Source organism: Penaeus monodon, chromosome 16 (genome assembly GCF_015228065.2).
Source record: "Penaeus monodon isolate SGIC_2016 chromosome 16, NSTDA_Pmon_1, whole genome shotgun sequence".
Classification (NCBI taxonomy): Eukaryota; Metazoa; Arthropoda; class Malacostraca; order Decapoda; family Penaeidae; genus Penaeus; species Penaeus monodon.
The window spans coordinates 30278614-30306113 of record NC_051401.1 but is presented as its reverse complement, the minus strand read 5'-3'; the positions used below and the strand labels follow the sequence as shown (position 1 = coordinate 30306113).

At 44.1% G+C, this 27500-nt stretch overlaps 2 protein-coding genes across 2 annotated transcripts in view; one reads left to right on the top strand and one right to left on the bottom strand.

Moving 5' to 3' along the window:
* Positions 1-27500, top strand: part of LOC119582707 (cuticle protein 19-like) — an 88434-nt gene that overhangs the window by 43973 nt on the left and 16961 nt on the right. The gene's annotated exons all lie outside the window — the stretch shown is intronic.
* LOC119582705 (cuticle protein 19-like) overlaps positions 27101-27500 on the bottom strand; it is a 1717-nt gene continuing 1317 nt past the window's right edge. The window contains exon 2 of the mRNA XM_037931133.1: positions 27101-27500. This exon is cut by the window's right edge and continues 256 nt beyond it. Within this exon, the coding sequence (XP_037787061.1) occupies positions 27409-27500 (92 nt within the window). The 3' untranslated portion in view covers positions 27101-27408.

The following is a 27500-nucleotide window of genomic DNA, read 5'->3' as shown; positions in this document are numbered from 1 at the left end:
TTAAAATCACCGGGGGTGCTCAAATATGCGCGCGGGCGTTTGCGTGTGTGCAGGGATGAAATCACCCCAAGCCCAAGTCAGTGCTGCTGACTTGATATATAAAATATATAATATTTTATATAAAAATCAAAATATATAAAATTATATATTTTAATATTTAATATGTATGTATATATATTTTATATAAAAATAATATATATATATATATATCTTTTAAAATATCCCTCCATTTTTGTAAAATTTTGCATAATATGTAGTGTGTGTGTGTGGTGTGTGTGTGTGTAGGGGCAAAATTATGAAATATATGTATAAAATAATTATATAATAAAATTTTTATATATATTATATTTTGGGACGGGGAGGGTACAAAGAGGACAGGGGAAGGGGCAGCTCCGTTTAAAACTCTAATTCTCCCCTGGGGTCCCCAGAACATAGACAAAAAGGGTAAAGAGGGCCCTGATATAAAATGGTAAAATCCCATTTAAAAACCCGCCCTTGCTTTAAAGACAAATAGTAATTATCGAGATTCTTCTTGTTCTTCACGTTTTCTTTACTATTCATTCCATATTGAGTGCTCTATTTGGGGGGAGAAATAATATCAAATTTAATTTTTAATTTATGGGGGTTTAAATTAGTATTTATCATTCTTTATATAAAAGGGTATTTTCCATCATTGTATTGTAAGCCTTTTTAAAATAAATGTTTAAAGTTTTTTTCCCATTTTTAATCGGGGAATTCATTGTCAAGATTTTAAAAAAAAACGTAAACCATGATAAAAATTTTTATTTAAATTCCCTTCACAAAAACAAAAAAACACAAAACACAATAAAAAGAAAATCCGGGCCTTTTGGGGAATAATTAAAAATTTAATATATCGAAATAGCAACAAAAAATTTACCAACCTTGTAAAAAAAATAAAAAACAGCGACCGGCAGAGGGGGTTCCCCCGGGCCCTAGGGCGAAAGGGATGGCCGAGGCAAGCGGGTTTAGCGCTCAAGAGGGAGGGGGGGCGAACGTACTGCAGGAACTCCCCTAGTCAATGTTTTGGCTTTGGGTTTTTTAAATTAATTATTGATTTATTTAAATTAAATATATATATAAAATATATATAATATATTTGGTTTAATATAATATATTTTGGGTGTGGGGTTGTGTGTGTGTGGGGTGTGTGTGTGTGTGTGTGGTTTGTGTGTGGGGTGTAGGGAAAATTTACAAAAAACACAAAGTAAAATATAAACATATATAGTGAGTGGTACAAAATTTTATTCATATTCACATGGTGTATGGGGAGCTGAATTCGCCCTCCCGCCCCCGCTCCGGCTCCCCTGCTGGTTTAAATGGTCGTTTGCTTGTCCCGGGACCTTTTGGGGTTTCATTTGTGATTTCCTCTTTTTTTTACTTTTATTGTTACCCAATTTTCCCCTTTTTTGTTTTTCTCAAATTTAACCCTTTTTTTTAAAATTTTAAAAAGGGGCCATTTTTATAAAAATTTATTTTTATTAAATTTTTTCCTTTAGTTTTTGAAAATTCCATAAATTTTTAAGGTTCGTTTTTTATTTCGTTTTTTTTTGGGAGTTTTGGGGAAAAAACGTTTTAAAAATTTGGGTTTTTCTTTTCTTTTAAGTACAGGGCCTTTCTTTTTCAAATTTTAATTTTTATGTTTTTCATTTTACTCTTACCCATTTTATTTGGGTTTCTAAATAATTTTTTTAAAAAAAAATAGTTTTTTCAAATGTTTGCCCCTGACGTGACCGAGGCAATTTAAAAAGAAGATTTTCAAAAAATAAAGAGATGGTCAAGGCAGTCAGGGGTATTTTCATTCAGTCCTGTGTTAAAGAAAAAAAGGCCGTGTCGCCATATTTTAAGCAAGCCCCGGCACCCATTAAGGAAGAAAATAAGCTAAAATATGAGGGACTGACAATCTTCCTTAGGAGCTGAAAAGTTTATTTAAGAACTGTATTTGAACAATTTTAACATCTACTTTTAAATAAAGAAAATTTCTGGGATTCTTACTCCTAATCTATTATAGTAACCCTTTTTAAACTATTATAATAGGAAGCTGAGTGATTCCCAAGTTTTTTCCCTTTCTTGTTTAGGTTTACCAGACCCGGGTTGTATGCTGCTTAAAAGTTTTGCCATCAGCCAAAGGGAAATTTGCAAGATTTGAAAAATATAAAACAAAGGGAAAAAATTTTAAAATCATTTGCCCTGAAACCTACCCTCTGGGTCCCGATGCTCAAGTGACACCTTTGGGGGCAAATTTTGACAAAGGGAATACCAAAAATGAGTTCCTACAGTATCCTATTTTTTCATCACGATAGAAGTTGGGCCATAAACTTTAAAAAAAAATATGTATTCAAGGGGTGAGGAAAATTGGGCTATGAAACCTACTGGACCCTAAAATACCTTAAGTTAACAAAATTTAAAAATTATATATACATATAATAATAAACTATATTATAAAATATATATAATATATATTATATATATATATTATACTGAGAGAGGATTTCCCTAAGAAAATTTTAATATTTTAATATATAAATATATTATAAAATATATAATATATATATATATATAAATACATACACCAAAAATATGGATATTTATAAGTATGTGTGTATATATAACATAAATATATGGTATATAAACACCCCGTGTGTGTGGTTTTTATATATATATATATATATATTATAATAATATCATTATTTATATATTATATGTGTGTGTGTGTGTGGTGTGTGTGTGTGGTGTGTGTTGGGGTGGGGTGGTGTGTGTAAGTGAGTGACCATGCAAGCCACCAGATTTTAAGGAAAAAGTGAGTTGGGGGCACCCCGCCCCCAGATGTGAGGAGACGAGAGGGGGATTTTGGGGGGTTCAATAAAAAGGGGGTTTTAATTGCTGGTTTATTTTCCCGGGAAGGGGAGATGTGAAACCCCCAAAAGACCCCTGTCCCCGGGTGGGGAGCTGGAAAACCCGTGTGGGGTTTGGGCCGTCTGGCCCGGGTTTTCCTTTTGCCCCGGAAATTGTCCTTTTTTGCGGGGTTCCCTTTGAGGGCGGAGTTTATCCCCCCCGTGCGAAAAAAAGAAAACCGGGGGCACCCGCTCTGCCCCAAGGGGAAGGGCAGGTTGGGCGGGGGGTGAAGTGTTTTTTCCGGGCTTGCTACATTTTTTTGGACGCCGGGGCCCCGCGCAAGGTCGTCCCGAGCCCACTGTAACGCTTGAAAGATGCAAATAGAAGTTTGTTTGGAATCTAAAATGGTTCTGGTGATCAAAGGGGCACGAGGTCTTTTTACCAGGGTAGGGGTGTGGCAGAGGTTTTGCAATGAGGGCAACCCTTTTTTTTGTAAGGGGGAGGAGGGTAAAAGGGCTTTAGAAGTGGGAAAATAAGTGTACAAGGCCCGTAAAAGGGGTAAAGGGGGAGGAGGGTGCTTGCATTCACCTTACTAAGTTGCAAGAAAAAAGAGAGTAACGTGTAAGTAAAGGATTAATTTCTTAGCGGTTTAATAAGGGACCCCTTAAAATTTAAGAGAGAAAAATTAATTGAATAAGATTTCAAAAATCTTGGGTAAAATAGGCAATATAATGCTGGGAAAACAAGGGAGCTGGGCCTGAATTAATTTTAACAGTGGCTTTTCCCGGGGCTTAAACGTATGAGGTAAGTGTGCGGCGGGCGCAGGATTTTTGTTTACGGGCCCGAGCAGGTTAAAAATTAAAATTGCGGTTAAAATAAAAACCCGTGCGCGTCTGGAGTTTAAACGTATGAGCGTAATTTTCGTTGGGCGGGGCGGGTTTTCCCCTTTCGGCCATGGCGGGTTTAAAATTTAAATTTCGGTTGTTTAACCCAGAAAACCTATAAAAAAGCATGGGCGTAATTGGGTTTCCCTTTTTTGCAAAGGAGACATAAACCCTCAGGGACTAACCAAACCCCTTAAAATAAAGAAAAAAAGGTCCCGGGATTTTGAGGGGCAAGTATTTAACCCGAGAGGGGGCTTTTAAAAAGGGTCTGGGGACAGTTTAGTCTAGGGATGGCACATATAAAAAACGCAAACTTTGAGTGAAAATTCCCAAGATGGGGAGGTAGGTAGAAAAAGGTAGAGGTGACAAACTAAATTTTGGGGGGGGCCCCCTTAGACGGCAAGTATGAAGAAAAAAGTGAAATAAAAAATGGGTATTTGGATACACAATAAAACAAACGCAAAAAGAAGGGAAATGACTTCTTTTTAAAAAAAATAAAATATGGAAAAAAATAGATAATTTTATTAATTTGAAAAAATAAACAAAAAAGTGTGAGAGCAGCCCAAAAAAACCCAATAATTAAAAAAATCGAAGGAACCCAACTGAGAGAAAGGTAAAATGTGCCCCACGAGGAAAAAGTAATAGACGAAAAAACAAACAATCATCAATTAGGGAGGTTTAGGGGCCGGGGGAAAAGAGGGTAAGGTTGGGGGGTCCTTTCACAGGGAACCAAACCGTGTGTGATTGTTTTTGAAAAAAAAAAAATGTTTTACAGGGAGAATTTTGTATTTAGGGGGTTTTAGTGTCCGTTCGTTTGAGTGGCGTGTATTGGGAATTTTTAAAGAAGGCAACTTGTTGAAGGTGGGATGGGTATAGGGGGGGCAAAGTTACCCCTTTGGGACTAATAGGTACACTTAATTAATAGTGACGAGGAAGATTGTTGGTGTGGGAAAAAACTTTCGACATCCAGGTGTGTTTTACGAGGGTTTTGCTAAGAATTAGCGAGGGAAAGGGAGCGGATTTGGGGAGTGTGGCGGGTTTGAGTGCGAGGAAAATCTGCCCGGACTTGTCAGGCGGGGAGCCCAGGCGGATTTGGGCAGCACGAAGTTTGTTGGACAGGAAAATGGTTTCCGGGGGCAGAAGAGGAGTTGGGAGCATGGTGAGAGTTAAGAAGGCGAGGAAACACTTCGACAGGAGTAAAATTGTCGGTAGATCAAACAAAAAGGGGTCGGCGGGAAAGGGGGGTGGTAGGGGCATTTGCAAACGGCGTTGTGAATTTTTGAACACCGCCCGCCATCAGAAAGTAACGAGTGCACACGCAAGCCACCAGATGTGAGGAAGACCACCATAAACCACCAGATGTAAGCCCAAAAAACCATCGCAAGCCAACCCGGGTGTGAGTGGGACCACCACAAGCCAAAAAAGGTAAGGGAACACGTGCGTTGGAGCAACACGTCAACCCGATGTGAGCAAGACGAGAGATGGACTTGGGCGGTTCAAAAAAAAAAGGGTCTTTATTGGTGGTTTAAAACTTTAAGGTAGGAAAGTGACCCCCAAAAGACCCCCCTGTCATTTGTTTCCCCTTTACACCTTTTGGGGCTTACCGTGGCGGTGGGGTTGCCCGCAGGCGCTCCTGTAGCCGTGGGGTAAGAAACCGAAAAATTTTTTATAAGCACAACGGCTGTGGTTTTGCGGGCTTTGTTTGGAAATTTCGTGGCAAAACAATTCTCTAAGTAATGTAAAAGTTTTGGCGTTAGCCGCCACAATGCATTTAAAAAACTCTCTTTATTTCTATTTTTGTATGATTGCCTGCACAGTGGGAAACCTAGGCGCATTTTGGGCAGAATGACTTCGGACTCTGTTGGTTTTTTTCAGAGAGTGCCCGTGGTTAAAAGCCTGGGCACTGAAGTAACCCGCTGGGCCCCAGGGGAATAAACTCGTTTATCTGTGGGGGGGGGGGGGGTTTGGGGGGGGTTGGGTTTTTTTTTCCGGGGGGGTTTCCCCAAAGGTAAAAATTTGGTGATGTATTATAAATGGGATTGGGGGGCATACCCCTGCCAATTTCGGCTAATCTTTTTCAGCAATTGATCCCTATGTGGGGGGAAAACCCAGTTTTTTTTATGATTTCTTTTTACCCTTTTGAAAGAATCCTCTTTTTGCCAGTGTGAGGATGGTAAAGGCAAGGAAATATTGTTATTGGGGGGACGCTCCCTTAAACAGCCCGACGCTTTTTTTTGGGAAAGTCTGTGTGATGACCACGGGGTCCTTCCCTCCGGCGCTGGCTCAGTGCCCCATGAAGCAACTGCCCTCTCCCCTTTTAGCTGGGGGAGGCTTTTGTCTTTTTACCCTCATGGTTTTTGGGCATCCCTTGTTCCGAAGCCCGGCGCCTGCAGTGGGGGTAAAGGGGATCGATCGATCCCCCGTGTAATATGTTCTCCCGGGCCCGGAGGGGTGAGGGTTGAAATGCCCTCGGGTTTTTTCTGCCTTTGGCTATGCGTACAATATTCGTTTTTTTTTGGCTTCCCAGTCCATGACCGAAACTCTATCGGGGGTTTGGGCCCCCAACGGGGGGGAGCTTCGAAAAAGCCCAGGGGAGGGGAGTCCATCCCCTTTGGGCCAGTGGGATTCTTTGAGCTTATGGCGTTTTAACACCCTTTAGCGTGTGAGACAGCCAGGATTTTTTTGCAAAACAGCTGGGTTTATCTTTTTCTAGGGCTGACTATTTTATGTCTTGGGCTTGTGTTCCTGGGACCCTTTGGAGGGCCCTTTTTGATAAAAATTTGTGCGCCATTAGATCAATTCTTTGAGGCCAAGGGGAGAAGGTTTGTCTCCCTGGGAGGTTGGGCCCTTTCGCCCCCCTTTGGGGGCCCCCGAAGACCCTGGGGCTTCGTTTTTGGGACTGTCCTCAAAGGGGTTTTTTTTAAATATTTTCCTCTTAATGCCAACCAGGCGGGGGGGCATAGTCTAAAAAGGGGCCCTGACAGCTGTACTAAAAATGACCCTTAGTACTCGTTCCCGGGGCCCCTATGGGGCCTTCCACTCATTGCTTCTTTACAGACAGCCTTGCCTTTGTTCAGTCAACCAGGGCTGGACCTTTTTCTGGAAGGAGAGGGTCCGGTCAACCCTTTTCCCCAAAGGGGAGAGGTAGTCCTGAACCCATTTGATTCCCTGGTTTTTTCAGACTTTTTGGCCTTAAAACTCTCTGTTCAGACCAGGGCCCTTTTGGTTTTGGTGCAAAATTTTTATCCTGTAACCTTGCAAAAACTCCTCGGATCCAGGCCCCAAAACAAGGGCTGGGCTTTTTTTTAGGCAGGTGGCCCCATTGGAAAAAAGGGGGATAGCAAGATCGTCTAAAAGGAGATAAATCTTGCCCCAAATGGGAGGTTTATGTTGAGGATACAGGACTTTAAAATGTTTTAAAAAAGGGGCTAGACTGAAAACCCCCACCTTTTGGCTTTCCCAAAATTTTCCTAGGGGCCCAGTGCTGTGATAGGGCCCTTTGGGAATTTGATTTGGGGCTTTTCTATTCGAAAAGTAGTCACCTTCCAACCCAAAGGGGCCTTACCTCTGATTTTTTTTGGGAAATCAGAGGTTTTTTTTGGATCAGGCTTTCCTAAATGGGAAGGGGGATTTCCCAAATTCAAAAATTCCTTCCCCCAGGTAAAAGGAATACTCCCACAGATGTCCCCGTTTTTTATTTGCCAAAAACTTTGGCTATGCTTTTGCACTGGCTCATCCCCCCTGGTAAAACCCGTGGGGGGGAACTTTTCGTGGGGGGGCCCCCTTTTCCCCCATCGGACCCGGGTTTTTCTTTACCATCCTTTTTGGGCAGTTTTGGCCAGACGGGCTGAGGAGAGAGATGGGGGTGGTATTCCCCTTTTTCCCTTTTGGTTTTAAAGGGAAATGGGAACTATGGTACCCCCTTTTCCCAAACTCTGGGGTAAGTAATTTCCCCCCAGGATTTGTTGAGGATTTTGAAAGGAAAATGCAAGCTCACCTACCATTCCCAGGGGGGAAAATGTTTGGGGTACAAGATCCCGTCAGGGGGCCCGGGGTTTGGTTTTGGCAACGGTTTTATATCATCTCTTGGGCCCCCTCAGAGAAAAGAAAAACATCTGAGTTTCGGTTTCATTTGCCCAAAACTCTGAGAAGGGGGTATGGTGATCAAAGGACTCCCACCCTTTCCGGGCCACTTTTCCTGCCTGACTCTGCTGGCATTTTTTCCTGGCATCCCTGACACCCTTAGGGGGGCTAGGTTGTCGGGGGTTCTTTGTTTTGGGAAAAGGGTTTTCGGCACATTTTTTACCCTGGGGGTTGCCCCTCCCAAATTCTGGGTCATTAAAGGGCCCAGGCGTCCTTGTTACTCATAAAAACCCAGGCCATTTTTTGGGTATGGTAAAGTGATGTTTGCCTATAAAGGGCATTTAAAAATCTGGTTTGAAAGCATTTCCCAAACCTTTTCGCTTTGTGGGGGGTTCATTGCTTCTCCCAGAGGGGGCCAAAGGGGTTTTTCGGGAAATCCCTGCCATTTGGGGTTTGTCTTTTTTTCCATCTTGGATTCGGTTTTGGTTTATTTGGGCTGGGCCACTACCCCTGAGGGTAGTTATAGTGCCATAATGGTCACTAGTGATGGCCCTCATCGCCCACGCCACCCCAAATCCTCTCCACCAGAGTCGCAGGGGGCCCGGTAAAGGTCTAGGACCCCCCTGGACATGGGGGGGTTTGGTTTCCTGGCTGTTAAAGGAGACCCGACTGGGGGAATGTCTCGACCCACGTTGGTATGTGTTTCCCAGGTGCATCCGGTGCCCCCCGGGAGCCGGGATGGGGGTGTCCCTTTGAAGTCCCCCCCCATGTCCACTTGGGTCGTGTGCTGGGGAAAGAAAAATCCCGGGTTGATGTCTAAGGTATTTACAGTGGGGCCCCTGAAAAACATTGTCCCAATTTCAGGGGCCCCCCGGCCGGGGCTGAATCTCAAAGGGCAAAAATTTCCCAACATTTTTTTTCCCCCAAAACAGTGCGGTCCTAAAGCTATTGGGGGAGCAGGGAATTTTGTTTTTGACCAGGGTGATCGGGCCTCTTTTGCCCTTGGGAACGTGGGGGCCTTTAGACGTGTACCCGGGGGAACCGAAAAAGGTTCCGGTGATAATGTTCCTTGTTTCGCACTTTTGGGTTTGGGGGATGGCAATCCTTGAGGAAAAGCCAAGATGTTCCACGGGCAAAATACTTAGTTTGCGGGGCCATGATTTTTACTAAGGGATAGTTACATCAGAGACATCGTCGTATTCGGAAAAAATTTAAACAGTTGGGGGTTGACAACTTCACGGTGAGTCCTCACTGCTTGAGAAGTCAGGCTATCCCGGGGGCCCCACTGGGGGGTGGAGACCTTTGGTAGCCTTCTGACTTGGTGTTTGGCTTTTTCTTGGCCAGGCTTTTTTTTCTGGCATTGGCGGGCCTTGCCGGGGCAGGGTCAGCTTGTTCTGTTTAATTTTTTGGCACGGGAATCACCCTGGTGGGCTCTCCCTTTGGGGGGATGGCCTGGGGTTGGGGGGGGGAGGGGAGTTTTCGCCCCTGGGGTGAGGGAGGGATTGGGCTTTTTTGGGCCCTCCCAAACCCTTCTTCCCTTTACGCTTGCGACAGTCTGTTTCAAGGGTCGTCATGGGATCTGGGAGGGCCCTTTTCCCCCTCTTCCTTGGTCCTGGAAAAGGGGTTTGCTGCCACTGTGGGGACACACGTGATGGGATCAAAATTTCCCCCTCATCAAAGACCCCTGTCTTCTGGATCTGGGGAGGGCCTTTGGTGCTGTTGGAACCTTTTTTTCCGGGGGGTTCCCTGCACTTGTTTTATTTGGGGAAAAACCTCTTGTTTGTGGAGATCTCCGGTTTCGGCGGGGGGGCAGCTTCCTTCCTCTTAGGAGGTGGGAAAGCCTTTTTTCGCTTTTGTTCCTCCCCCCCCCGTAGGTGCCGGGGGGGGCAGGGGAAAATCTTTTTAGCAACCTCTTGCCGTTTTTAGGGGCCGCCCCCCTTTCCTGGAAAAAAGCAAACCAGGGTCCCGGCGTGATGCCTCTTGGGACAGTTAGGACATTTTTTTTTGTTGTGTCCCCTTTTTTTTCTTCTTTAATATGCCCTTTATCCCCCAACCCCGGGTTTTGGGGGCCTTGCCCACAGAAACCCCAATTTTTGGGTTTGGGTGGCATTTTGCCTGGGGGTGTCCGACTTCTGGGACTTGAAACAACCCCAGTGGTTCAGGCACATATGTACTAAGTGGGGGACCCCCCCTTAAACCCCGATCAAGGGGAGAGCTTGGGGAACCTTTCATGGTCACCAGGAAATTTCCCGGGGGGGAGGCTTCCCCCTTTAATTTGGGAAGGGCCCCACGACCCCGTGGGTGTGATGCGAAACACCCCCCCACATCGTATGAGGGTGAGAAACCAAGTAGCACCATCTTGACCCCTTTTCTCGGGAACTTCAGGGCGAGAGGCCCCACTTTCCTCCCATCTTTTAGCTCCCCTGGGTTTTCCCGCAGGGAAAAAAAGGGTGGTTGGGTCTTTTGGGGAAAGATGGGGTCATGGGGCCCCGATCTCCCCGCAACCCGGATTGCAAAACCCGATTTTGTGCTGGTTTTTTTTAAATTCCCTGGGCCTTTTTTGGTAGGGATTTTCGAAGCCTTCGGGTTTTACGGGGACCCCCTTAAACTGCGGGGAAAACCCTTGGGGGGTTTCCCGGGCCTCCCTCCCGGAGTTTGGGGCTTCCGGCCCCGGGGCGTTTCGGTCCGCTCTTTCGGCCTTTTGGGGCTTTTTTTTTTCGTGGGGGCCCCCCACTGTTTTTGGCCCGGTTAAACTGGGCGCCTATTCGGTCAGTGGGGTGTCCCGAGGGGTTTCAGAGGCTTCCTGGTCTGGGGGTGGGCCCGGAGGGGGCCCGCACGAGAGTCCCCCCCCGTTGGACAAAACTTTGGGGACAGAATTTCTTTCATGGTTTTTCTGTCTTGGGCCACCCCCTTGGCGCAGGCATGACATTTTCAAAACCCCGTGCTCGGGGGGGGGGTTTTCCCCTTTTTCCACCGAGGAAAGGGCCACGATGGCCTTTAGGGTGGCGCTGTGGTCTGGGCCTTTCATGGGTCTTTAAATTTTCGGTGTCTGTGGGGGTTTTTAGTTTTATTTTCCATTTTCTTGGCAGTGCTTCATCTACTCACGGGGCCCCCCCCCCCACCACGGATCCCAAAAAAGGGGAAGCGAGTTTTTAAATCAATGTCTAAAAAGCAACAGGGGTGAAAGAGTGGATATAGCACCAAATTTTCCGGGTTTGGGGTTTGGTTTCGCCCAGACGGGGTGGGTACCAACCCCAGCATGACTGCTTTCCCCCAGCTCCCCAGGGGGCCCAGCCGATTTACCTAACCGGGGCCTGGACAGGGGCCAAACCCGTCCCTTTCCAGAAATAGAGGACCAAAGAGGTGTTTTCTAGCCGCAGGGCGTACCTCGTGCACAGCATCGCTCCAAACCCCCAAGGGGCTCCCGTCTCCCAGCTCATAAAGGGTGCCACAAAACGGCAAACCCTGGGTAGGTGTCAACCTCTGGGAGTATCCCCAAAAAAGGGGTGCCCTTCCACCCCAGGACATCAAATTTATGGGAAAAACTTCTGCTCCTCCCTGTAAGGAAAAGGGAGCTCTTTCCCCTTTTTCCCGGCAGTTTTCTCCATTTTAGAGAGGGGCCCGTACCCTTTTTTAAATGAACCCCCTTTTCTCTTAAACGGCCCAAAAGGGTTTTTCACCCCCAGTGAGAAAAAAGGGGGGTTTCCCGCAAACCCGGGTTTCCAAACAGTTTCCCTTCATCCCCTTGGGAAAAAGCCCCGGGCCCCAGGGCGTTTCCCTCACAGTGAGGGGGGGAGGGCCCCTAACATTTTTCCAGGGGGTTTCCCATGGGAGGAAAAGGTTTTTTTAAAGGGGAATCCCCCTTCCCTCTAAAACACCCCAAAAGGGTGTTTTTACCTCGTGAGGAAGGGGGGTCCTGTAACCCGTTCCCCGTAAGCTCCCTTTATTTTTCCCCTGAAAACAGCCAAACCCCAGCTGTTTTTTATCACAGTGGGGGGAGAAGTAACTTTTTTTCAGGGAGTTCTTATGGCAGGGGGGGTTTTAAAGGAATCCCTTTCTCTTGGAAAAAACCCCAAAGGGGTGTTTTACCTCGGGGAGAGAAGAGGGGAACTGTACCCCGTTTCCCGTATTTCCTCATCCCCTGGGAAATAAACCAACCACAACTATTTCATAAAAGGTTTCTTCCTATCAAAGGGTGGGAACTTTAAAATTTTTGTCTACGGCAGTTATTAGAAAAAACCCTGGTTTAAGGGCCCTGCAAAGGGGCCCCCCCCACCCCGCCTAAACGCCTATTCCCAAAAAAAAAGGGGTTGGGGTCACAATGGTCTGCCAGACCGTCCCCGCAAAAAAATGGCAAATCATGTACCCCCGTAAGGGAGGCCTTTAAGGCCCCCCCGAACACTATTCCCGGGGGGAGGTTTAAAGGGCTGCCCAGTCCCAGCACGCGCCCCGAAGATGGGGGCCCGTTCACCAAAAAGGTGTTTCACAAAAGTTATCCTAATTTCCCAAAAAATTTTTATAGGAAAAGGGAGGTAGGAGGGCCCCCAAGTTTCATGCAAGACATAGGCCCTCGTGGCCAAAAAACCGGAGGGGCGCGTTTACCGTCCGGTTTAAAGCGTAAGAGCCGAGGCCCAAATGCATGGGGACCCCCGGGCGCGGGAAAAATCTTTAATACCTCATGCAAAACCACACGACCGAGAGGTTTTGGGGAAATTTGGCGTTGCTCGGCTCGGCCCCAACCCGCTGTGGGCCTCGTCCGCCCCCCTTCCCAAAAAAACCGCTCCCCCCTTTCTCTTGAATGCCCAAAAGGAAAGGCCCCGATTCTTTCGCAGGGAGGGAGGAGGGGTCCTTTTTTCAGCGTCAAATGCCACGGGGCCTGTCGGGCCGTGTCTCTCTCTTGCCTTAGGGGACGTGTTTTTTATGCGGGGGTTCCCTTCGAGGGCGGATGTTTATCCGCGTCCAGGTTTTGTTTCCCATAGAGAAAAAACGGGGCCCTTTTTTTTTTTCCCAAAGGGCCTTAAAGGGGCCCAGGGCAGCTTGGTCCTTCTGAAAAGGGTCCCGGGAAATCTCCAATGCTCTTTTTGTTTCGAGTTCATGGTTTCCTGTTCCCGGGAAACCAAATCCATCTACTGACTTTGGTCTGACACCCCCAAACGAAAGCCCGTTCCCGGCGGGGGGGGGGGCTTGGGGGCCCAATAAATCTGGTGACCCGGGGACCAGGGGGCTCCCCAAAACCGGAGGGGTTTCACCAGGGGAGGGATGGGGAAAAAAGGGTTTTCCGGGTTTGCCCCCAAAGGGGCCTATGAGAGGGGAGGGGTCACCCCCCCCTGGTTCATTCCATCTTTGGGCCCCAAGGGGAGACCTCCCCCACGGGGGGTTTGGGCGGGGTTTTGGAAAATCCTGTTTTTCCCAGGAAAAAAGGGGGTTCCTGGAGGTTGAGGGGATTTCTCCCCCCGGGCTGCCCCCTGCAGTTAGAAAACCCCCACCTTTTTGGGCCCTTTTAAATTCGGGGGTTAAAACGGGGGGGCTTGTTTAAAGGGCCCGGCCCAAGTAAAAATCGGCTGGTCAAATAATGGCTGGGGGTCAAGCAGGCACATTCAGTGGGTTAGGCATGGGCCCCCCACGACTACCAGAAAATTAAATAGGGGGCTGCTTTATATTTCCCTCATTCCCCCTGTGGCTTTTGGGAGATTTTGACCCCCAAAACTTTTAGCTTCCCTCTGGGACCCATGGGGGGGTGGGGGGGTAAAAGGAAAATAAAAATTTCCCAATTTTTGTATGATTTACTAAAATTTTAAAAAGATTATCTCTCTCCCTGAGGGGACTACGAAACCCCCCAAAACCTTTTCCCCTTCGGGAACATCCCGTTTTGGGCCCCCTTTAAAAACCCTTTTCCCAGCTTCCAAAGGGCAAAAAAAGGGAAATCGTAAGGGTTCCCGGGCCCCCAAAACCCCCGGTAAAAAAGGGGGAAAAGTCCTCCTCAATCCACAAAAGGAAAATTTTAAACCGGGTAAATATGAAAAAAAATTTCAATACTAAGTACCTAGTAGTGAAGCCCAATTGAGGGTTTTACCCAATCAGGGAATCTTGATTTTTTCAAAATTTACATCAAAAAAATTGTTAAAAGGTTATGTAAAAACTTTGTTTCCTTTCGAAATCACCCCCCACCCGAGAGGGGTAGCCTGATAGTTGGGGGTTTCGTCACCAGACGGGGGATTTGCCCCGTTTGCGTGCAAATTATGCGACATTCCTGGGGCCCCCAAGTCTCATGTTCTCCCCCCACAAAACCTTAAATCAGTGAAAGGGGAAGGGTTTTTTTCCCGGGGCCCTGAGGGGGTTTTTTCTGGGGAAAAAAAAACGTTAGGAGGAACTAGAAAATTTTTTAATGAAAGTGGCAGAAAAAAGGTTTTAAGAAAAAAATTTGAGGGTTTTGGAAAACGGGTCGACACCAGCTCTTCTTCAAAATTTTTAAAACCTTTTTAGCCCTTCCCAAAGGAATGGGTTTAAAGGTTAGAAATGGAAACCACCCTAAAGGGTAAAGCCTATGCCCCCAACCCCTTTATGGGGTGTTTCCACTTCCCAGGGTTAGGGGCCCCAGGGAACCCAAAACCCCTTTGCTTTTTAAAAAAGAAAATGGGAACCCAAAGAGTATGTGAAATTTGTGGTAAAAACCCGGGTTCACCAAGGAGATGAAAAAATTTTCCGGGTTTCAATATGCTGTTCCCCACTCCCAAAGGGGGTTTTGAAGGGCTTCTTCAAAGAAAGTGTAAAAAGGTACATTTTTAAAAAGGAAAAGTTTTTGGTAAAAAGGGGAGCCAAGGAGAAATTTAGTTTCCAAAGGGGCCCCCAAAGGGACTTTTGGCCCGGTGCATTTGCACAGAAAGGTAACCTTTAAACCCGGGTCAAAAGGCCCACCCTTTTTTCCCAAAAAAAACCCCCTTCCCCTTTCCAAATGTTCTTAGGGCCCACATCCCTTCTCCCATTTTCCCTTTAACCCCAGTGGGAAATTGCGGACATGCCTCTGGTGAGTTGTTCCACCAAAAAAGGGGAGTAGGAGGGGAGGGGTCTATTGAGGGGATTTCCTCCCCCCAAAAAGTAAGGTTTTTGGGCCTTCTTTTAAAAGGCCCTCCAGAGGCCTCAACGGTGAAAAGCTCCGGGTGCCACCACACCCAAACGGGGGCCCTTTTGTTTGCTAGGCAGAAGCCCCTAAAGAAAAAGGCTCGGCCCAACCGGCCCTTTGCCCAGGAAAAAGGAAAATCCTGAGCCTGTGAAAAAGGACCCCAGCTGCCAAACATCCACGGGGGCCTCTGTTTGGCCTGGGACAGAATCCCACCTGAAGAAAAAGGCCTCAGGCCGCTCTTTGCCCAGGAAAGGGGGAAATCCTAAAAAACCTTTTCCAAAAAGGGAAACCTGTGGGAAAAAACTAGCTCCAAAAAGGTAAAAAAAACCAAAAAAAAAGGTTACCCCCCAGGATCCGGGAAAAGGGACAGCCAAAAAGGGTGGGGCAAACCCTTTGCCCCACAGGTGCTCCCAAAAACCCCTTTAGGGAAAAAAATAATTAAAAAGGGGAACTGGATACCCAAAATTCCAAGGGAAACTGTCGGGGAAATTTATGCAAAATGGGAAAAAACTGAAAATATCTGATGGGCTTCATAAAATTTCCGGGTTTTTTATGTCTACAAGAGTTTTTTAAACCCGGGAAAAAATAAATGGGTTTTCCCCCTTTTAAAAGGTTTTAAAATTCAACCCCATTATGGGACCTTTGCCCAAGGGGACCCTTTGGGGGGGGGAGTAGCAGTAATGGTACGTCAAGTTTATTTCCCCTTCCGGGCCCCCATCCACCTGCGGGACAACACTGCAGGGGAAAAGGGTGTGAAATAGGGGTTGATCCCAACCTTACCCGTTGCATCCATCTACCTTTTCCCCCAAAATAATCTCAACATAGATGATTTGGAAAAATGTTTCTTGGGCCCGTTGCCCCCATCATTTCTACTCTTTTGGGGGATTTCAAAAGGTCCCCCCTCACCTCTGGTGAGACCCCTTTTTGCAACCCCGAGGGAAAGGGGCCCTTGGGGGCCTTGTTTTAAAGAGGGAGATGCCGTTTTACTGAAACCCGTGACACTCCCCCACATTTTCCCAAATTCAAAAATTTTGGGGCATTCCTTTAAAATAGACCCCATCAAAAGGGGTCACCTGATTTTACAGTTGAAAATTCAAATTTGGGAGGTCATGGGGAAAGGGGGCCATTTCAATAATTTTGGAGGAGGTGAATGGTATTCCCGTCAATGGAGTGCAGAGGGGTGGGGGACTTGAAAAAAAAATGGGGGGTGGGAAACTTTTTTGAAAAAAACAACTGCAGTTTGCAAGGATCTGGTTAAAATTTCCAGTGGGGTTTTAAGGGTGCTGTTAAAACACTTTTTACATCACGAAATTTATCTTGCAGCAGAAGCATCCATTCCCAAAAATAGCGGACAGTACCCTCGACCCCCCAGTAAAAATGGGGTCTGGGAATGTCAAAAAAGGGTGTTTGGGGGCAAGGAAAAAAATGCATTAAGGCAGTTGAAAAAGACGGGCCCCCCCATTATAACCTTTAAACAGTTATAAAAAAGGGCCCCTACCAAGGCCAGGGCGGCTAAAGGAGGCTAGGACGGGACGGCGTGGAGACAGTATGTCTCCTGATTAAATCTGGGGGGCCCCCTTAGGGATGGGGTGGGAAAAAGGTGCATAAGATTGGGGGAAAAAAGCACCCTCCATATCACAAAACCCGTCTGGGAAAATTTGATTGGGGGGTAATCATCCCCAGACAAAAAAAAATATTTTAATGGGGCTTTGCAAATCCATGGCAGGGAATTTTCCTCTGGAGCATTTTTACACGCTCGATTCTCCACTCTTTGTGCTGAACAGGAAAAAAACACCCCGTGGGCGTTCTTTTTAGTAGGAAATGCAACCGGGAAATTTCCATACAAATTTTTCCCTTTTTGCGCAAGGAGATGGGGCACTTGCTTTTCAGGGTCTGCCCTAAGACTGGCCCCCGGGAAGTGACGAATTTTCCATATCAAATGATATCTCACTTATGGAGGGGGCTTTCCCCGAAGTTTCCCGTTTGGGCCTTTTTTCAAATTGGATCTATAGGGGGGGGCACAGTTTCCACCCCCCATGGAAAAGAGGCATAATCCCTTCCTGTTCCTAAAAAACCCAGTAAAAAAAGGGTTCCCACCAAAAGGGAAAATTTCAGAACCCAAATTTTCTCACCAGTTGCATCTGCAAATTTATTTGGGGAAAAAAAGGTAAAAATTCAGGTTGGGGCATGGCTGATTTGAAAAAAAAAACATGTTGGGCCCCATATCAATATGGCTTTAGAAAAATTTAGATCGACCACGGGTGTACTTGTGAAAGGGTGGAAACTGCCCATCAGAATTTCCCTTTGCAAAAAGCGACGTCACCCTGTTGGCAGTCTTCTTTGGGCCTTTAAAAAGGGTTACGAACCCAAATTGTAAGCATGGCTTTCTCATTTAAGCGTATACATTTTGGGTTTTAAGGGGGAGCTTTTCCTTTCCCTTTTACAAAAACTTCCTTTCTAAAAGGAAAAAATTTTTTAGTTCAGGGGGGGAAAACAGTTTCTCTAAACCCGGAAGGGCCCCTTTTGGGAAAGGGGGCCCACAAGGGGGTGTCTTAAGTGTGACCCTGTTTTTCCATTTGGGTATAAATGGGGCATTTTAAAAGTTGTTTCCAAATTCTGTCTCTTTAAACGGTATGTGGATGACCCTTTTTCACTTACTGGCTCAGGAGGGAAACTTACAGGGGTGTTCAAAGGGGCCAAAATGCAGACTACAAAAAAATCAGGTTGTACAGTGGGGGAAAATTCATGGGTTCAAATTTTCCCCAAACAAAGGCCCCCTGGGTATACATTTTCCCCAAACGAGGAAAATTCCCCCCCTTCCCTCAAAATTTGGAGAAAACCCCCTGCAATTTGTCCCAAGGGGGTTTTAAGTACTTGGGGTCTAATTTTTTACTCAAAATTTCATTTGGGGGGCCTCAAATCAAACAGTTAAAAAAATGAAAAGGGTACAAAAAATGCTTTGTATTTTGTGGGGTTTTTTCAACCCTTTTAAACTTTTTTGGGGTGGGAGGGCCGCACAAAGCTTTTACGGCTTTTTCCCAGCGCTTTAAATTTTAGTAAAACTTGATTATGGTTTTGAGGTGTATTCTTCGCCAAAATCCCCCGTTCTCTGGATGTTGGGCTCAGTTCATAATGAAGCTCCCCAGAAACTGTTTTAATGGGGTTTCCCGGTCTTTTACCCGTAGAATCCCTGTTGCTGAGAGGGAGAAACCACCTCTTTCATTAAACCCCCGGGGGGCTAATGAAAACCCGATTTATTTCACGAGATACAAAGGATTCCGGGGTCTCCTACATCCAGATTTGGTTTTTTAACCCCCCTTTAGGATACCGGAAACTAAAAGGTAGGAGAATGAGGGAAACTTGGGGGAAAAATCTTTATTTTTTTACTAAAGGTTTTGGCTTTGGGGAATTTTCCCCCTTTCCCCCCCTTTGGGCTATCAAAATCGAGGGTGGATTTGGGGCGGGAATTTGGGGAAAAAGGGGGGAAAAACAGAAGCAGAAGGGGGAAAGAGAAAAATTTTTTCACAATTTCTAAGACCAAGGATCAGGGGGCAATTTTATACAGATGGTTTTGAAAACTGTTTAGAGAAGGGAAAGGGCTGCAATTTTGGCAGGGCTTTTTCTAAACAGCCCCGATTTTTTCTGCAGAGTTACATGCCCCTCTTGCAAGGGAGTTTAAAATGACAGAGACTTTTCGAACCCTTCTATTGTAATATATTATGAATCTCGTAGTGCTTTGCAAGCGAATCAAGACTTAAACTCAAACCCCAAACCGTAGTCAGGGGGGGTTTTAAGATGGCTTGCCCCTGTGTCAAAAAACGCCAAAAAAATAAAATCTGTGTTGGGTGGCCGCACATGTGGGATCAGTGGGAATGAGCGAGCTGATAGAAGGGGGAAAAGGGAGCTGCGGGTCAGGGCCCTTTTGATGCTCGTTTTTCCCTTTCCCACACACCGACCGAAACCCCGCCCTAAGGGGGTTGTTTTTTCCCCAAAAAATGGAAGGAATAATTTGGGGGCATACCTTTCCCGAAAAAAAACTGCGAAAGGATTTGAGATGGAAACCGGGGCAGTTGGGTTTTACTGCATCCACCCTAACCGAAAAGTGGAAGTTGCATTAACAAGACTAAGAATCGGGTCACACAAGAACATTGGATCATGGGCCGATGAATGGCTAAATACATGAAAACAGTTTGGGAGGATGCAAGAGCGCATTAAGCAATTCACATTTATTGAAAGTTTTGCAAATTTTCAGTACAAGACTATGTATTTGTCTCCCTATTAATTGAAAATGTATTGGGAGGATTGTGAATAGAGGGTCATAGTTTTCTTAGAAGTTAATTTTCAATAAATTTAATGATGCAAGATTGTTTAGCAGATAATTTTAATTAAGTCATACATATCTTTGCTTTGATTTTCCAGATGTTTATTGTATTTGTAAAATTTTATTCAAGTTTAAAAGTTATAATATCTAAAGTTCTATTTAACAAGGCAGTCGCCGTAATGCCTTAGCTGTTGACGCGGCAGAATTTGGCCTAATCAATCATTGTCTGACAGCCCAGAGATATGGACTACGCACCAAGGTTTGAAACTCTCTGAACTCAACGTCTAACCGCAAGCAGGATCGACTGAACAGGTTCCTCCATAACAGGCCCCAAGTCCTGAATTTGGTCATGGTCCAGGAGCCTCTGAGCCTAGGCTCCCTCATTGCTAAAGTGCACAAGAGTCCACAGTGACTCCCAGGACTCAATAGATGGCAACATCATCGGCAAAAGTCAGGTTGAGATCTTGAATAATGCTAGTGTGGCTCCAATGACTTTGGCTAGTAGCTCGGCCATTATCCATCCATACAGGTGTGAAAAGATTGTGCACAGACACAGCTGCCTCACCTGGGTTAACAGGAAAGGTTCAGCATACCCACACCACACTTTAATAGAGCTTTCAAGTATCGTATAAGGCTTGCTATAGGCATATCTGGTCGGATTCCGAGTCTCAGGATCCCCCATGGCGATTCGATGCACCGAGTAAAGCGCTTTTGGGTCATATAGTTGAAGCAACCACGACCAAACTCATGACGGCGTTCCACAATTACTCGAACGTTATGTATATGTCTATGTGGACATGCAAGGAGTAAAATGCGATATTATTATAATATATATACATAATTATAAATAATATATAATTCTTAATATATGGATAAGATAGCATGTAGAGATGAAGGTGACAACTAAAGGGGGCAATCACATATGTAGCGATTATTTTAAAGAAGTGAAAAGCATAATTTGCAAAAGTAAAGTTGCTTTGAACTCAGAGGGAAAGAAGCAGGCGTGAAGCGCAGCCGCAGCGAAGCGGCTGGAAGCGGCGCTCAAGCGGCAGGCTCCGAAAGGGGGGGGCGGGAACGAGCCTGAGGACGACAAGCGACAGAACGTGGAAGTGTGGCGAAGGATCAGGGGCTGAGTAGTGAGACGCGAGAGCTTGGAAGGGGAAGGCGAACGGCAGGTGTTTGGGGTACACAGGCGAAGGAGGAAGCTTGGGTTAGGCGGTACGGGGAGGGGGAGGGCGTAGGCGCAGGCTTGGGTGCAGACGTAGAGCCTCGCCCTCGTAGGCGACGTTAGCGGTACCGCGTGGTGGTCGGCGTGAGGTGACGATCTGGGTGCGACCGTCGGGGAGGAGGACGCGGTAGGATCCCGAGGTACCTTGCCGTCGCTGGTCTCGTCGTGGGCAAGTCGTTGCCGGTGTAGTCGTCCTTGACGGCGTAGGCGAAGTCGAAGGCATGCCAGCTCCTTGTAGGCGGGGGGGCCGTAGGAAGGAGGGGCATCGGGGGGGGGCGCGCATGCCAACAGCACGAGGGCGAACAGGACGATGAGCTGCAAAACGGAAGTGTGAATGAACACAGGAACGGGCGCTGCGTCTGCCTTGAGGAGAGAGAGGCGGGAGGGAAGAGTAGAGAGGGAGAGGAAAGGGAGAAAGGGATTGGGAGGGGGAGTAATAGATACGTCGACAGATAGATAGATAATGCGAGGAGAAAGTGACAGAAGAGAAGAGAGAGAGAGAAAGTGACAGGAAAGAGAGGTGTGGTATATAAAGGTGAATGAATAACAGGAGAAGATAGAAAGGTAATAGAGAACGGAGAACTGATACAGCAAATTATAAAGAATAGTAACGGTGAACAACAATCACTCGCTGGGCTTAGATTTGATGTATTCACAGAAAAAAATGAATTGTTTTCTCATGGATTCCACATCTAAGCACAGTTCAGGTGTAATTGTTAGTCGAGATTATTTAGCCGCAAATATATATTGGTAATATATGTTTGCGGTAATCTTTTCGCTATCGTTCGAATGCCAATCGTCACTGAGCTTTGATTGAGTTTGAGTCTATAAACACAAGTGCTCCTTCGGCACGAACTTAGCCAGCCTACCTTGGCAGACATGGTTTATGGGAGGGAGCGTCGAAGAGTGCTGCTGGGGCAGGAACGCCGCCTTATATACCCTCGAGTTGGTCGTTGCGTCACCCTCGCATGCGCTGCTGGAGTGCCGAAGTGTGAACCCATTAGTGGCCGATAGTGTTAGGAATAACTGTTATTGTCTCTAGTGTAATAGCTGTTACGGAAGTAGCCAGACTGATTTTAAAACTGACTTAATCGCTTCTAGGGTAATGCTCACATCTTGATACAGGGAAGATCCATGTGGTGGTGCTATATGTGGATTACACGTGAATACACGAGAATACACGTGGTTCAATATCGTTTTTCTTGCCTTTTTATTTCAGTCTCTGTCCATTTTATTGTGCTATCATGCTCAAACAAACGAGAAATACGACTAGCGTTGTTAAAAATTCGACTCACTGGTTATTCAAATCAAGATTACGGAAAGTATGCATATCCGTTGCGTGTATGTATATCATGGCTTGATAGATGAAACTTCTCAAACTCAACTTTCAGTTTTCCAGATGCAGAACCTGCAAGCGCGCAACGGCCTGGCTTGCCCCGCCCGCGATGCGGAAAATAAGGCAGGAGGTCATGAAGAACGAGATTAGATGCTGAGGCACAGGGCAGGGAATGCAATCTTGCGGATCCGAATGCCGCGAGTCTGACAGGGGAATGGGAGTGCTGTGATTCCCTGGTCGTCTCAAGGGAAGGTCTCCAAAAGTTGCCTTTTGATGTTTCGTGGAGGTCAAGTGCTGTAAGATTCCATCTCATTTCAGCTACCTCGAACATCGTTGTCTTCTCTGGTGTGAGATCGCTCACCGGAGACGATCTGAATTGCGATGCAGATCCTGCATTGCCATGGTCTTCTCTGCAGGTCAGGAAACAGGTGTTCCATAGAAATACTCTAGAACGCTGTTCCAGGAGAGTCTTCTGTTGTTTATGCTCTTGACCCTACGCCCTGCAACAGGAAGACAGAACGAATATCAAATGCACTGAAGCGACTGCCACACATCCAGGACGGTGGTGTGTGTCTTGCTCGTGTCCTTGCCCTACGCAAGGGCCGTCATTCTGTAGTCGTGTAATTTGGGAAGATCTCTAGTTATCAAGCATAGTCGTTTTCTGTTTATGAGCTCTTGGTAGCTCTGACAATAACATGTTTTTGTGGTTCATTTGGGCGATCAGAATGAAAAAGCCTTAGAAGTGACGAGTGATAGTCAATGTATATTTCTAAAATGAAACCATTACGGCATACTACAGTGAAAATAATATTCTTGTTGCAGCTGATGCCACGGGTAAGGCGCAATTCTTACATGAAACTTACTGTAGTAGGACTATCATGAAAAGCGTGGGAAGCTCGTTTACACTTAAGTGTAATGTCGATTCGCCAAAATCGCATTGAGTCTAGAATGTCGAGAGTTTTCAGTTGCTAAATTCCATCACGGCCGCAATGTGTGTGATATCTTCGGTCTACAGTAGTATGAGCCAGTGTGATGTTCCACGCTACTGATACAATACCAGTTTCTAGGGAATGATGGTGAACGCGCGCCTTAAGGAACTCGGTAAAATATGTGATGACTTGTGAAGGCATGGCAATATATAATCCGACATATCGTTCACCAACCTCACACGATTCCAACCGCTTTCATCGCTCGTCGTTCGAGTTCAGCTCAAAAGACGTGGCCTGTGCTGGGCCTCGTTGCATCCTCAGTGTTCAGCGACGTCCAGCTCTTGCAAGCGGCTGGAGGGAGAAGGGAAGAAGCCTCAGCTGACATCAATCACTTCCACGCATCGGGGTCGTGTGCTCACCAGTGCTCGTAGCGAGCGTGACTACATCATGCCAGAATCATAGTCATTTTCCACATGATTGCATAAAAATGTTTCACGAACCACCACGACCCATGCTACGTCATATTGCATCACTATGACACCATAACGACGTTGCCAAGAAACTTGCCAGCAAAACTACAATTATTATTAATATCATTATTGTAATCATTATTATAATTATCGTCATGAGTATGATCATTATTAATATTATTATTGTCACGATTATTATCATTATTATTATGTATTATCACATCACTGTCATATTATTATTATTATTATTATTATTATTATTATTATTATTATTATTATTATTATTATCATTATTATTATTATTATCATTATTATTATTATTATCATTATTATTATTGTTATTATTATTATTATTATTATTGTTATTGTTATTATTGTTATCATTGTCATTATTATTATTATCAATATTATTCTGTTTCCAAAACGTTCTTGACTGGTTGCGAACGATGGGCAGCGGTCCGGCCTCTCCCCAGCTACCTCTGCGGCATCCGAGGCCCACTTTCCGCTGGTCGGCGTGAAAGCCTGAAGGTAGGAAAGGTCTTTCTGTACTGCTATGATCGTGGAGCACCGGAGACAAAGCATCAGCTGATGCAAACGTAGTAACATCAGAAAAGAAAATAGATTTGTATGAAAACATATACACACAAATCAAAGTATGTCGAATGATTGAGGGTCTTAGAATGATTATGGAGTTGGAAAACATCAGCAGTGGCAACTTGTGCACATAAGGAATGTGGAAACAGGAGAAAACAATAATCATGAGGAAAAAATTTAGGTTCATTTGTTTGTTATTTCATCATAATCATGATCTAGAGCCACAGAGAAAGTCCTTCAATTTTCGCAATCTTCCACGATTTTTTTCCTTCTGCAGTTTCAGATATATCCACTCTTTACATCTGAAAGCCTGGATTTTTCAGTCTTCCTTCCATCTACTTCTCGGCACATTGTCATATATTAACGTCCTGGTTAGACGACTGGTTCACGGCCGGTGGGCCCTGACGTAATTCTTAGAGGCCCATGATCAGGCAAGGTAATGCACAGTTGTTTTTTGTTTTTATTTTGTTTTTAAGTGATGCGTCATTGAAAGTTTTATTTTGAATTAAACTGATTTCGTTATTAGTTTATTTCAAGAATATTTCTGGCTTAGCTTATGATTTACTGCCATAAGAATTTCTCATTCATTTGTAAGTTTGACAATGTTTGAATATCATATTTGGTGATCTGCAAATTTGTAACTACTAAATATATAATTTTCGTTATAATTATCCCCATAATGTACCCCATTAGAGTAGGGTTCTTCAAACCTTTTTCATCACGACCCAGTTTGATTTTGACACTACCTTCACGACTCAGTATGTCTAGTGTATCGTACCTTTCTCTCAACCCTATATCAGTTCATATATATATATATACACACGCACACACACACACACATACACACACACACACACACACACACACACACATATATATATATATATATATATATAATATATATATATATATATAAATATACATATATATACATATATAATATATATATATATATAATATATATATATATATATGTATATATATATATATATATATATATATATATATAATATATATATATATATATATATATATATATACATATACGTGCGTAAGTTCATATTTATAATAATAATAATAATGATAATTATTATTATTATTATTATTATTATTATTATAGTTGTTTTTTACTACCATTATCATTGTTATCATTATTGTTGTTGTTGTTGTTGTTGTATTATTATTAGTAGTAGTAGTAGCAGTAGTAGTAGTATCTTCATCATCATAATGGGGTATCATCATAATGCAAATATATGAGCTGTGCCCACTGGTCATAAATGTTAACTAAAAGTGCAATTATACTCCATCATCATATCACCCTATTAATGTTTTGTCTGTAAAATATTTATAAGCCTTGGAATATGCTTTTGACCAACTTATTTGTTACTCTATTGAACACATTCTACTGTCCCTTGCTAATAAGATATCACTGATTTGAACTTTTGTTAAAATTGTTTTGAAAGGCAGTGGGTCTTAGGGATAATAATAATAATAAATAAACCCGTGGTCTGAAATGGAACCGAACCCTTTCAGTTTCTTCTTTTAATTACTCACGCAAGCATTCTGTAATTTTTACTTTTCTGGCCCGTTTCTTCTCTTGCAATGATGTTTATTCCATGACTGGTATACGGTATGTGACGAGCTTCTCAAAGCATGTCATTTCAAAGGTCCTGCCATCAACGTCCAAGAATCACAGATATGCGGTGCAGTAGGTAATGTGTCTGCACTTTGGTTTTGTCGAGATATTTTAATTCGACTTTGCCCGTTCTCAGCACCTTACTCTTTTCTGTGCACATCTCTTTCCCATATTTTGTATCTGTTACCAAGTCTTTCATTTAATTTTCAAAACTCAGCCAGAGATTTGATTGTATTTTTTATTGGAATCCTGGACCTCAATCTCTGCATAACTACCCAACTTCATTCTATGCCAAACTTTGTTTAACGCAAGTCCCTGATATTCAGTTATCAGAAGTTATTAACAGAATAGTTTCTGTTATAAAATTCTCAAGAGTTAAAATTATTTTTCACTGTTCAGAGTCACCTTTCGCGTCCTATCCGTCACCAGGAAAGAACTCGAGGCAGCTGATAATGTATGAGACTGATGAAATGTATGCATAGAATAATTATGACGATTTTTTTTTCAAATATACTTGATTAATCTAATAATTTGCTTACCTTTTTATGGTAGATCTGTTTATCTATTTAATGTTTATTCATCTTTATGTAGTGCTGAAATTATGGGTATGCTAGCTGTAACACATGATTGCAGTGTATGCCTCTGCCACAATGTATCTCAGCAAACTTGCATATTTGCGCTGCAGCCACACGTGCTATACCGATTCCGCCCCTCTGACGAGCTCTTTCCATCGACGGAGGACGTCAGCAATTATTTGAATATATAAAACGTGATTTTTTTTTCAAATCATTATCCATGAATCCTTCGTCTGACTCTAATGTTTAAGTGATAGGGATGATTACAGCAAAAATAAGTTTCTACAATCTCATGTTTTTGCGTCACGATAGAAGCACTTCTCATAAACGAAAGCTAGTTATGTATTCAAAATTAGGAAATGGCCGTGAGCAGCTACTGGACCCACAGTATACATATGTATATACATATATATATGTATATATACGTATGTATATATATACACACGCAGAGTATCCATATATATAGATAGATATGGATATAGATATGTATATATGCATATATATATACATACACACACACACACACACACACACACACACACACACACACACACACACACATATATATATATATATATATATATATATATATAAGAGAGAGAGAGAGAGAGAGAGAGAGAGAGAGAGAGAGAGAGAGAGTAGCCATATATATATCTATATATATATATATATATATATATATATATATATATATATGTACATTTATGCATTTATATGTATATCGTACATATGTGTATATGTGTATATATATATTTATATATTCATATACATATATATATATATATATATATATATATATATATATATATATATATATATACTTACACACACGTCTATATATATGTATACACGCCCATACACACACACACACACACACACACACAAATATATATATATATATATATATATATATATATATATATATATATATATATATATATATATACGGGGGATAAATTCAGATGTGTATTTCATGTTCTTATTCTTATATTCATTTTTTCTTTATTACCTCCTATTTCTGAAAAAAGTCCATATGACTGTGGAATGATATGGCAAGGAAAGAAAAGCATGTTTCACATGTCAGCTTTTATCTTAAAGAGCGAAAGGCATAATTTACAATAAATAAAATTGCTTTTGAATCTCGATAGGGAAAGGAAGCAGGCGCTGAAGCGCAGCCGCAGCGAAGGCGGCGGAAGCGGCGCTCAAGCGGCGGCTCCGAAAGGAGCGGGAACGAGCCTGAGGAACGACAGGTCGACAGAACGATGGAAGTTGTGGCGAAGGAGTCAAGGGGCTTGGAGTGAGCTGGAAAGGCTTGGAAAAGGGGAAGGCGAACGGCAGGTGTTTGTTGGTATCACAGGCGAAGGAGGAAGGCTTGGGGTTTAGGCGTACGCGGGAGGGGGAGGGGCGTAGGCGGCAGGCTTGGCTGCAGGGTAGGAGGCCTCGCCCTCGTAGGCGACATTAGCGACGTATC